The following is a 12,307-nucleotide window of genomic DNA, read 5'->3' on the forward strand; positions in this document are numbered from 1 at the left end:
AATGTTGATAATTATTTTAAGCAGATCCTGTCATCCAGTACCCTTAATCTTATGTTCTGGAAAAGTATATCGATTAGGTCTCAGAGACCAAGTTCCTTAAAATTATGGTTTGAATATTGTTTGTGTTTTATTTTTGTAGTCTATTGTGGGTAACTGTGGGATTTTTCTGATCCCAATGTTACGATAATCAGAGTCCTAGCTAAAGATCCTCTTTGCTTTTACTTTACGTTCGCATTCTGTGTCATCACTTACAATACTACCCAGATATCGAAAACTTAGTCACCTATTCTATTTTGCCCGTCCTATTTGTATATTTTTCGCTTGGAGTAGTAGTAGTGGGTTTCAGTTGGAGTAGTAGTCTGAAGAAGGAAGTGATATACTTCCGAAACTGTAACATTTCTAGTTAATTTATAATAAAGATTATAGACAGCCTTGTAAGAAAGTTGTATTTAGTTTGTGTTTAAGATGGACACAAGGCCTTTTTATCATAAGAGATCTGGAGTGATGGCGGATATTTCCTCCTGAATCCTGTGTTTCAGTTTTTCCAGTTTATGCAACCGATGTCTAAACACTCTGCCCCCACAAGAAAAAGTCAGGGGCAGTTAAGTCCGGGGATCTGGGAGGCCATGGAATATCCCCAAATCTGGATATCACTTTTCCAGGAAACATGGCTTGGCAACACTACACTCGCATTCTTTTATCTGACTCTGATAATTCCTGTACCACCCTCATTTTATAAGGGTGAAACTTCAAATCATTTCGCAATATTCGACCAACACTACTCCCTGTATAATATTTTGTGTTTCTGTTGCATAATATATAGAGAGATTTTCGTATTAATCGATTATTTCCAAGTCCAGAAATCGAATCTGGGATCATTCCAGCACATTTGCAGTGATAAACCTGTTTTGTGAGCACATGCGCATTCACACAAGCTACCACCACAATGACAGGAAAAGTTGTGCGTCTTAATCAGAATCCAAACAATTTATCTTTAACATTATTATATTGGACTTTAGTAACACTACATACTTACATGACTGCAAGTCAAGATAATTGAAAAAAATTAAAAACACAAAAAGAATTATTTATAAAGAAAAATACATACTTCAGTTGTTATATACAATAGTCCCTTCGACAGTTGGGTGCAGAATGCTTGCCAGTCCTTTCCCGCTCTGTCTTGTGCAGACTAGTCTCAAACCCAGGGCGATTTTCGGTAAAAACAACACTCTAGAAATCCTCAAATGTTATAAATTTTCACCTGCGTTGTCTGCAAGAGAGCTGCTATTGGCTAATACAATTCTGCCGGTCTCAGTTCAACTGCGTGTAAAGCTCGTTATCAAAAAGTTTTCACGGCTTGAAGAACAAATGTGAACAGTGAGTTACTGTAGTCTATAAATAAATGAATAAACTTTCCGTTGCGCAGTAAGGTGGCCTAATAATTCTTCACAAAAAATAAAGAAATAACATTAAAGAAGAATGTTCAAATTAACGAAAAATAAAGAAATTATTTCACACATCTGTTGAGTATTTCCAATTTTACTAGCCTATCCTTGATAGCTCTCTTTCAGGGTAATATTAATTACAGAATTATACACGTATATAAACATGTAAATTTATTTAGAGAACCCTTTCACAAAAATTATGAGGCTTTTACAGCGGATTGTGGAGCTGAAATATTCATCTAATTTGTATTGTTTCACAGAAATTCATATCACATACAAGCTTTCATTTTCTTTCCAGAAGCTAAAAATGAATCATCATTGTCCTCGGAAATTGAATTAAGTGCAATAAACACATCATCTACACAACCGGTAGCGGCAACAGAAAAACATATATATTTGTGTGGTCAATGTACTCAAAGTTTTGTTAGCTTAGAAGACTGTAAGAATCATTTGTTGAAGGTAAGTGCTATTTAATTTAGTGTTCGTTTAAGTCAATATTATAATATGCAGATACAAATATTCACAGTGGTTGTGTGTATTTTTGAGTCAGTGCGTAAGAGATCAGGAATTTTCGCTTTATCAAAAATTGCGTAGTGTAAAACAGCATGACCCCTTTCCTTAAGCTAAAAACTAATTGTTATCAAAATTTTGTTTGGACTCTGAAACCAAGGATTACATATTTGTACTTTCCGCAAGAACCTTAAAGTTTATGTAACCAATTTACCGTCCGTAAGCTTACACCACTTTTATGAAATTTAGTAAATAATATAAAATTATCTTGTTAGGTAGAAAGTACACACGGGAATCGGTTTTCTCCCACAGTCAGTTTTATTAAAAAAAAACTTTCTGTTTGTAATTTTAAAACTTTATTATAACACTTTTATGAATAGTATAATACAGTTTCACTACGATAAATACAAAATCCTCTAAGTAATTAGGGTAAGTAGGTGTCGCAAGGTCCGGGCAGCGAAGGGAAGGATCCCCACAAAGCTCCGGGCAAGCTGAGTGAGGTGAGCTAAGATTCTGAGTGCTTCACAGCAACCAAAGAGAGATTGGAATCCCGCAAAGCTCCACAGCAAGCTAAACGGGAAGGAACACCACAAAACTCCACAGCAAGCTGAGTGTATGCGGTTAGAAATTTCTCAGAGCTCCACGCAAGCTAAGAGAGGGGTTAAGTTTCCAACAGAACTCCACAGCAAGCTAAAGGATTAGGTTAGGATACTCTCAGAGTTCCAAGCAAGCTAAGGGAGCAGGATGATCAGCCGAAACTGAAGTCGGTTGTGCTGATTCTTGGAATTTTATATCTCCTCCTGGATAGTGGTGACGCTGGTGTTCTTCCGTAACATGATCAGTGGTGACGGTGATTCCTGTCTTCTGCTTCGTGTAGTAACTTGCAGTAAAATTCATATGGTGGTGGTGTTTACAAATAAAAGCACATGTTGATGTTTATAAATAGAATCATGTGCGGGATATTACAATGGCTTCAGGACAGTAAAGAATATCAAAAATGAAAGTAATGAGCCATGTAGTATGTACAAAATGCTATTAAATAAAATGTTTCCAAATAATTGTTAAGCGCCCAAATTCATACACTATAGGAAAGGTCTTGAGAACAATTATTAGTTTATTTAACAGCATTTTACAGATACTGTGTAGTTCACTTTCCAAATTTTTTATGTTCTTCATTGTCTTTAAGATTTTCACTAGAATTGAAAAAAGAAAGCGTGAGCTTCTCGAATAACCTGAATATACATTAATAGTGAGATTCACACTCATTCAAATTTAATTTCAATTAATAGCAGAAAACAAAATATGAATAGGGCAATGCAGTTTAAGAGAATTAAAAAAAAAAAATCATAAATGTTATTTTTCCATACACTAATACACCTCCAAATGTGCCCCATTGGTAGCACAAACAATACCCAGAATGTATACAACTTATTGCCATGTTCTCTCCAACATATCCCTTGTTATAATATAGTATAGAAATACTGACCAAAGCTTAAACACACACTGTATTTTAAACTATGATATGCCACAGTTTCGGATAAATCTCCTTCAACTCCTTCTCTAGCGGCTCACAGTATTTCCCTCTACACTCCAGTACGTGTCTAAGCTTCACTTTCTTGTGTAATTTTGGGAAATTTGTCATCCTTGTTATCCTTTCTTGTACCTTTATCCATTTCTTGAAACCCCTTCCTTCTTTCATTACTCTCTTCAATAGGTCATCTTCCTTCATGTCCTTATCCTTTATAACCGTTACATAAATCCTCCAGTTTCTTCATCACCACTACTACTCTTTCCACCATTCTTTCCCCATCACTACCACTGCTCCACCCGTGTCCGCCTGCTCTATTACTATATCCGTTCTACCTCTCAACGTCATAAGGCCTCATTTTTCTTCCTTCTTCAATTCTCTGTACTTCTTTTCTTCTCCTTGTTATCGTCTCTCTGTTCTTCTTTAACGTCCGTTAAGGCCTCTTCTACTGAGTACATCAGCTCTCTAAAGTCCACCTCCCCTTCAATCTGTGATCTAAACTAAGAAGTTTTTCTTCCTCCTCCGTTATTCTCATGCAGTCGGAAAGTGAAAAAGACCCTTGTAAGAACCAAAAACGGTGGGACGTGATTGGAAAATGGACACGAGGACCTACAGGATTGGCTGAAGGCTTCAGCCAATAGAATTTAGACTTCTTCATAAGGATGACTATATGTCTGTACCTTCATTTATATTCTATAGTGTCTGATGAAGGATAGGGTAGATATTCGAAACTGTAACACATAATTTAAAATACAGTGTATGTTTAAGCTTTGGTCAGTATTTCTTTTGTTTACAATATCCAATCCAAAGCCGTGGATGTTATTCCCGCTTATGTCGCAATCGTATCACGTATTCGGGTTCATAACCCTGGGATGTTATTTTTCAGTGATGCAATTCCTCTGTACACTTCTCTGTATTTCGTTACGTAGAAATCACAAGATTTTGTCTTAGCACTGCATACTACATCACTGTCTGCGCCATTTTTATTTATGCAACCGTGGCGCTGGGTAGTGAGCAAACGGACAACTCAAAGTCATGATCTGGTCTTTCATTTGGTGATACGGTTATTTCACAATTCATTATACTTTGTTCACAGTAATTAATTAAAATTAAGGAGATTTGAACAGAACATCCTCTATTTTCGAATATAATCTTTAGCGAGATTTGATTTGATTAAGGATGAGGTCGTTAATAAATAGGTTTACTATAGTGTTTGCAGAAAAAAAAAAAACAACTAAGCAGCAAAATAACTAAATGTAATGAAATTTAAAGAGTGAGAATGTGCAGCTGGCCAGAATATTGAACCTAGGTCTCCAGGCTACTCCAGACGTGAGCCACATTTTCACTCTTAAAGTTTGTACTTAGTCAATTCCAACCATATGAATCATGCCACAACTAATGATTGTCAACTTTGTATACGGCAGAACGAATGGTTTTGCGATTGTCGTCATTCAAAATCCATGCATCACAACAGTAGTTGTTCTCACCTTCTCTTTGACGTCAAACCTCGCATTCTCTGCGGCACTTTTACATAGAAAAATGTTATTGGACTAATTATCCGGTTCAAACTATGGCAAGTTTATTGGGAAAAATTGCAAGAGAAGCTTGGAGGGGAGGGCTATACAGGACGACTCTTCAAGCTGCATCAAGAAAGGAAATATGTGAATTTTTGTGTGAAAGATATTTCAGGGTTTTTACTGAGACAAAGCCTCTCATTGAATGAAATTATTGAATTTTTATTATATGGCAGTCGTTCAGAAACACATTGAAAGCATTGGTAATGTTTCCGTAATACCAGTTACGTCATTCTACTTTGACAACCACCACTTTTTATTTGGAAACAACTATACACATCTTATGTAGAAATCCAATCGCGTCACGTTCGTGTAATTATCGCTCTCGAGTGATATCTATACAGGGACAGAATGATTTATTATGAGCAGTGATTTCATAATCAGTATTTTGTTTGTGCTTATAAAATTCTCTTTGGCATTATTTCCTAGTGATATTTTTTTAGTAATTATGACAAGTAAAGGTAAGAAAAAGAAATAAATGAACATATTCCGAATATAATAAATTATTAATAGTATAAGCAATAGTCTCTCCTATTCAAAAGCGATTTCTTTATATTTTGAAGTATTTTTATTGTTCGTGCATTACAGTAAACAAACATTACAAAGAGCTTATGTTGTTTCAGGTGTATCATGTTGCATGCTCAGTGTTCGAAGTGGAAAAAAAGCAGAGGCGGTATGTTTTATTATGATTTTGACTCAACATACCTGTTATTTAAGTATTGTCTTGATCACTGAAAAACCAGAGACGGTATGTCCTCATTACTGAAAAACCAGAGGCGGTATGGCATACCACCGCATACCGTCTCACTTCGATCACTGTGGATGCTTCTATATAGTAATATGTCTTGTTATTTCTGACATTATCATCGATATTTATCATAACCTGCACTAGTCTATCGAACTTTAGTCAACCGGATTGTTTTTTTTTTTTTTCTCTCAGGAACCTCAGTAATTCCGAACCAATTCAGGTTGAGATGGAATCGAATCCCTATGCCGTTGTAGTACTTGTTTCCTGCTACTTTCGTACGATATTTGACACTTGGGTAGTTTTGAACCCTTCAGAGGTGTCGTTCTTTAACTCCATACCTTATTACAAGGCCTAAACCATCGTAGGAATGAATCTTACCTCACAGAATGTGTTTCCCCGAACAGGGATCACAACGAATCAAACCCTTAAAAAAAAAAAAAAAAAAAAAAAAAAAAAAAAAAAAAAAAAAAAAAAACCCTCTCAAGGGTAGAAATTCCATTCACACGATGATTTCCTGATTGGAACTTCGTTTTACAATAGGGTAGCCTTTACAGAGATTAGTAAACCTAGCCGTTTACAAAATGCCATCCTTATAGGTAGATATCTGACCCCCTCTTTCAGTTACATAGTACTTTTGTCGAGCTGAAATTTTTATCATTTCATTTTGATTGAAATATGCATCCAAGGAGGCTTCAAATATTTCTTTCAAATATTTTGCATAAAACTGATCCTTCTCGTGCGAAAAACCAATGTTTCAGCTAATTTAATATATAAATAATATTGTTTCGTTCCAGGATCATGAGTGTGTTGTGTATGAAAATGGAAAAACTCCAAATAAAGGGGAAGAGGATAAAGTAGCGTTGGTACCTCAGCCTGGAGAAAGAAACGTTACAGTAAATAAAAATAATGATAAAAATATTCAATCCATCAAAGAATCAAAACAAGACAATAATCATAAGAGAAAAAAGAGAAGTTCTTCCTTTTTATTCAAAAATGGACTACTTATAGAAAAACAGTACAAGTAAGTTTTAATAATCAATTTACGTAATTATTTAAGGATATGAATGTACACATGTTTATAATAATGTGTAAACGTACTCTTTCATATACTGCATCTAATATTTAATGTGCTATTAGCTGTACTCTTTCTGTGTTCCTTGGCATTTTTTCAGTATATCCGTGCAACTCACGCTCAGCCTCATCTCATTTATCAGAATCGTAGCTTGTACTACGAGAGGGAGTCCGAAAATAAGTGTCCCCTGGCGACTGTGGACAGAGGTGTGGATGCAAGACCAAAAATAGCATGTGACATTAAAGATCAGACATATTTTTATTTTTTCCCATAAATACTACGTACATTGAAACATTTGTCATACCGGTGTATAAGCTTCAAAAACCCTTCCATGAAAAAAATCAGAGCTCTCCATGCGGAAGAAGCGTTGAACAGCTTCGTGAATTCAGCATCGCTTCCAAAGCGCCTGCCACCGAGAGTCTTTTTCAAAGCCGGAAACAGATGAGTCACTGGGTGCGAGATCAAGACTATGTGGCGGATGGGAAAGGCGCTCCCACCCAAGAGTTGCAATATGGTTTTGCGTTGCCGTCGCTGAGTGTGGTCTCGCATTGTCATCCAATGCCAGAACACCAGATGTGAGAAGGCCAGGCTGCTTTTTCCGAATCGCCTTCTTCAAATTTCGACAGGCTATGATAATTTCGCACTTCCTCCTTTGACCACGACTTCAAAACGCGCCTTCTCTCCATAGCTACCAGGATCAGACTGAGAGACTCGTCTCTGCTCTGCTTTGCGCAGGCGCAGCGACGGCGCCATCTGCAGGATCACGGGCGAACGATACCCACTTTTGTGTCTGAGTGTGTTACGCGTGCAACCGCTGTCTTGTTTCCCCATTGCTGTTCGCTTTCCTGGAATAAACGAGCGGACTCCCTCTCGTATATATTGTTAATACATAATGTAAATTCCTTGCACTAGAGTCCTCTTCTTTTGACAGCGTTATTGCTTTGAAAAGCTTATGCAGAAGATTTTTATGAAGTCATGTACTTTTGTGCTAGTTTGCAGAAATTTTGCTCACTTTTAACAGGTATTTTGTAAAGATGCTGTTATAATCTTATATCTGTGCTAAACGTTAATTTACACACGTTAGTTGTCCCATTTTTATTTTAATTTGGATGATTGCACATTTGTTTAACTAGCGGTAGTGTTGTTCAAAACATATAAATGTTTACATTACACAATAAATACTTAGCCAACTTTGTAAGAAGTTGCCTAGGTTATTTGCTGTATGTAAACATTTGTTTTTGTTCGAGCCAATGCACAGGCAGTCTTTATTTATTTATTTATTTATTTTTGTTATTGGTGAGTTTGAAAAAAATTTACTTTTTGTCAATGGCCCATGCCTGCTGTTCGTCCACTCCCCTTCTTGGGGTTGTTAGCGTCCACTAGCTGCTGAAAAGAAAAGTGGCTAGAGGCGCACGAAAGGTGTTTTTTGTGTGTTTCTCATTTAGTTAGTGGAGAAATTATTCATTAAAAACTTGCAAAGAGTGCAAAATAGAGCATACCAAGCAAAATCATTTTTTATATATTCATCATGTATTTTTCTTTAGTTGTATATATATATTTCTTCAAAATAGAAGGCTTTCAAATGACAAACCGCGTGTGACGAGAAGCAGACAGGGTTCTTCTTTCGTGCCGGATCAGGCAAAAGTGCAGCCTTGGTGACTTTTTGTGAGGGTTTGTTTTCTTTATTGTGAGTGACATTCAAAAGCAATGGGGAACTTAAACATCAAAAAACGCACTTTGAAAGCAAAAATTACACGACAGGAAAAGGCAGTAAGTCTGCTGTCTCAAAACAATACGAACGCCATATTGGTTCATAGCGGGAAGGTCAGCCAGCTACAGCAAGACTGTTCTCAACTTTTGAACGAAATAACTGCAGTTTCCAATGATGAAGAGTTTATCAAAGAAGTAGAGCTCGCAGAAATGGAAAACCAACTTGTGGCCCTGAGTGTGTCCCTAATGGATTTGCAAGCAACAACACAATTCCCTCCGAATAGTGAAGCTCAAGTGTGTAGTGAGATGAAATTACCGAAATTACAGTTGCCAACACTGAGAGGCTCTCGAGAGCTCAAAATTTGCAGTACTTGAAAACAAGTTTAAAAGGCGAACCCGCGCAATTAATCTAGACTATACAAATTTCTAATGCCAATTATCAAGAAACATGGAACATTCTGAATTCTCGCTATCAAAACAAGTGCGAAATCGTGAACTCGATTTTAAAGTGGTTAATCACGCAACCGGTCATTCACCAGGAATCGGCTACCGCACTGCGTAAATTAATCGATAAGACGATCAAATGTATGCGCTCGTTAAAAGTGATGGAGTAACCCGTAGAGCATTGGGACGCTATTTTCGTGTACCACACTACCGAAAAACTCGATAGTAAACCGCGTCGGCAATGGGAATTAATGCAACAAGTGGAAAACTTTTGTGGCAAATCAAGTCTCCGAAATACAGAGCTTAATTCCCTCGGCTCGTTGGCGTCACGTAAATAGTGCAGAAAACCCAGCGGACAGTGCTTCGAGGAGAGTCAATCCGAGTGAATTGGTGAGTCGTAGTTTATGACGGAATGGTCCTTCGTGGTTATCACAGCCAGTGTTATCCGACGATCCGGGTTCGGATTTGGACCCGGACGCTATGATGGAAGAAAAGCAAAGAGGTGTGACATCTATTTGTACTACTATAAAGGATGACATCACAAACCGTTATTCGCCATTCACGAAATTAAGGCGTGTCTTAGCATGGTGTCTAAGCTTTGTCAATAATCTCAAAGGTATTTGTCCAAGACAATGTGGACCGTCAATGGCCAATGAGCTAGAAACAGCATTGTTATGTTTAGTGAAATAAACATAAAGTGAAGCGTTTGCTACAGAGCTAGAGCATTTAAGGAGCGGTAAACCCTTATCCCCCAACAGTTCTCTTTTGTGTTTAAATCCATTTATTGACAATGATGGAATAATGAGAGTGGGAGGTCGCCTATAACACGCAAAAATCGCCACAGATCACGAACATCCTATCTTAATGCTAAAGAATCATAAATTAGGTGAACTGTTGATTCAACACGAGCACGAGGCTACCTTGCATGGTAACAAGCCTTAGGCAAAGGTATTGGACGCTTGGAGTCAGAATCTAGAGAAAGCAATTACGCGGAGGTGTGTAAAGTATCATCGTTTTGCTTCCAAGGCGGGAAAACAAATGATGGGCTCCCTACCAGCGGCCAGAGTGAATTTTAGTCGCTGCTTCCTTCAAGTAGATGTCGATTACGCGGGCCCCATTCTTCTTAAGAGCACTTTTGTAAGAAGTAGAGTGCCTTATAAGGCGTATATAGTTATATTTGTATGCTTCTCTACAAAGGCATCCCACACTTGGAGCTTGTGTTGGATGCAACCACGAATTGTTTCCTAGTTTATTTAGGCGCTCTGTTTCCCTCGAGACATTCTTGGAGATCCCTATGGACGTCTGTAGTGATTGTTGGACAAATTTCGTCGGTGTCAGCAAAGAGTTAAAACAGTTTTTAGGTTCCAGTGCGCACAGACAGGGAAACGTAACAACTTCAGCCTATTTAAGTGAACAGGGATAACGTGGCATTTCAATCCTCCCCTCAACCCGCACTTTGGTGGTTTGTGGGAAGCATGTGTGAAGAGCATTAATTATCATTTGAAACAGTTGTGGGTAATGTTACGTTAAGTTACGAAGAGATGTATACTGGTCTGTCTCAAATCGAAGCATTTCTAAACTCACACCCACCAGTATCTAGCGAACCCAATGATCTTTTCGTGTTAACACCCGCTCATTTTCTCATTGGGGATTATTTGGTTCCATTCCTAACAAGAATCCTTCTGAAAGCAAATTATCCAACCCTAGAAGATGGCAATTAGTTCAACAGCTGGCCCGCCATTTCTGGAAACGGTGGGTGCAAGAATACTTGTCGCGCAAGGATTGGCTCCGCAGAAAAACTTCCAAGAGGGTGATATGTTATTGCTAAAAGAATCCTCTCTTTCCCCTCACCAGTGGAAAATGGGAAGAATCAAGGAAGTCCACCGTGGTAGTGATGGTCTGGTGTGAGCCGTAACGGTAAAAACAGCCTCCAGCGAATTTAAACGTTCCATTGTAAAGTTGCGTGTGCTTCCTTTTGAAGTGAATAGAGAAGCTGAGTTTAAAAAAGTTTTATTAACCCGCGAGGACTCGCAAAGCGGGGAAAAGACCGAAGTTGTGTTTAAGTTGGTACCACTATTCGGAAACGCGCCACAGGTTCATGACCTTCCGTGACTTCGTTGTATGCACCCTCCCCTATCACGCCGTTATGAAGTAAACATTGTTCACTACCTCTACGACAATTAGAGAGCTGTATTTTTTATTTTCGGTCATTTCGACCCAGTGCGAGTTCTCGCGTCACAACGTTGCACAGTCTTTTTCTGATTGTGTAAAACATTGTAACACATTTACCGGGACCCGTTCATCAAGCTCGAAATGTTGAGAGACTATTGGAATCCTGGAACTTTTTTTTTTTTTCAGATGATTTTCTTGAGAAAATAGTACACTATACCAACATTTGGATTAATACGCATAGAAAATAATTTTCTAGAGAAAGATATGCTAAAGATCTAGATTTGCCAGAACTAAAAGCTCTCATTGGTCTCCTTTATTTGGCTGGTCTTTTGAAATATAATCATACCAATCTGAAGGAACTATGGGATACGGATGGGGCAGGAGTAGAAAGGTTCATACTGAGCATGTTTCTATTTCTGTTTTGGGCGTTGCGCTTTGACGATGTCACAAACCGTGAAGAAAGGAAAAGTTTGGACAACCTAGCGGCCATCAAAGAATTATTTGACGGATTTGTAGAAAGGTGCTAGGGAAAATTACTCACCAAGTGAATGTCAAATATTGACGAATCCTTGGAAGCCTTTCGTGAGAAATGCAAGTTTAGGTACTATATTTTAAACAAACCCACCAATATGACTTGAAATTATTTGTGCTCGCAGACTCTCGTACGTTTTACTCATACAACATGAAATTGTACAATGGTAAGCAGTCAGTTGGCCCCTTTCAAGTTGATAACAGCGCCAAGAGTATAGTTGAAGACTGATCCAGCCCATTTATAATAGTGGACGTAATATAAAACCGACAAGGGTACACGTCCATACCTCTCGTAAAAGCGCTTCTAATAGATCACAATTTAACTCTCGTAGATATTCTCCGCAACAAAAAAGGTATTAAATACATTTATATCAATGCCTTAAATCAAAGGCAATCTTCTGTATACTCTTTTAACAATAAAATAAGCCTTTTATACGTGTTACAATATGTTTTATTACAATCGGTCTAAAAGACCGCTGCGAGTTCTTGCGTTATAAAAATAGTGCGAGTTCTCCCGGGTTAAAGTAATACTATGAAATTCTTTGTTTTGTGTCTTTGAAATGTGGCACTTCA

The 12,307-nt window shown here is 37.8% G+C and overlaps 1 protein-coding gene across 1 annotated transcript in view; it reads left to right on the forward strand.

Moving 5' to 3' along the window:
* The window catches only part of LOC145675671 (uncharacterized), a 42,837-nt gene that overhangs the window by 22,428 nt on the left and 8,102 nt on the right, over positions 1-12,307 (forward strand). Inside the window, exons 5-6 of the mRNA XM_081746256.1 lie at positions 1,744-1,904; positions 6,600-6,826. Of these exons, the coding sequence (XP_081602382.1) occupies positions 1,744-1,904; positions 6,600-6,826 (388 nt within the window). The remainder of the gene's footprint in view (positions 1-1,743; positions 1,905-6,599; positions 6,827-12,307) is intronic.

Source organism: Thermobia domestica, chromosome 18 (assembly GCF_964235325.1).
Source record: "Thermobia domestica chromosome 18, izTheDome1.hap1.1, whole genome shotgun sequence".
Taxonomy (NCBI): Eukaryota; Metazoa; Arthropoda; class Insecta; order Zygentoma; family Lepismatidae; genus Thermobia; species Thermobia domestica.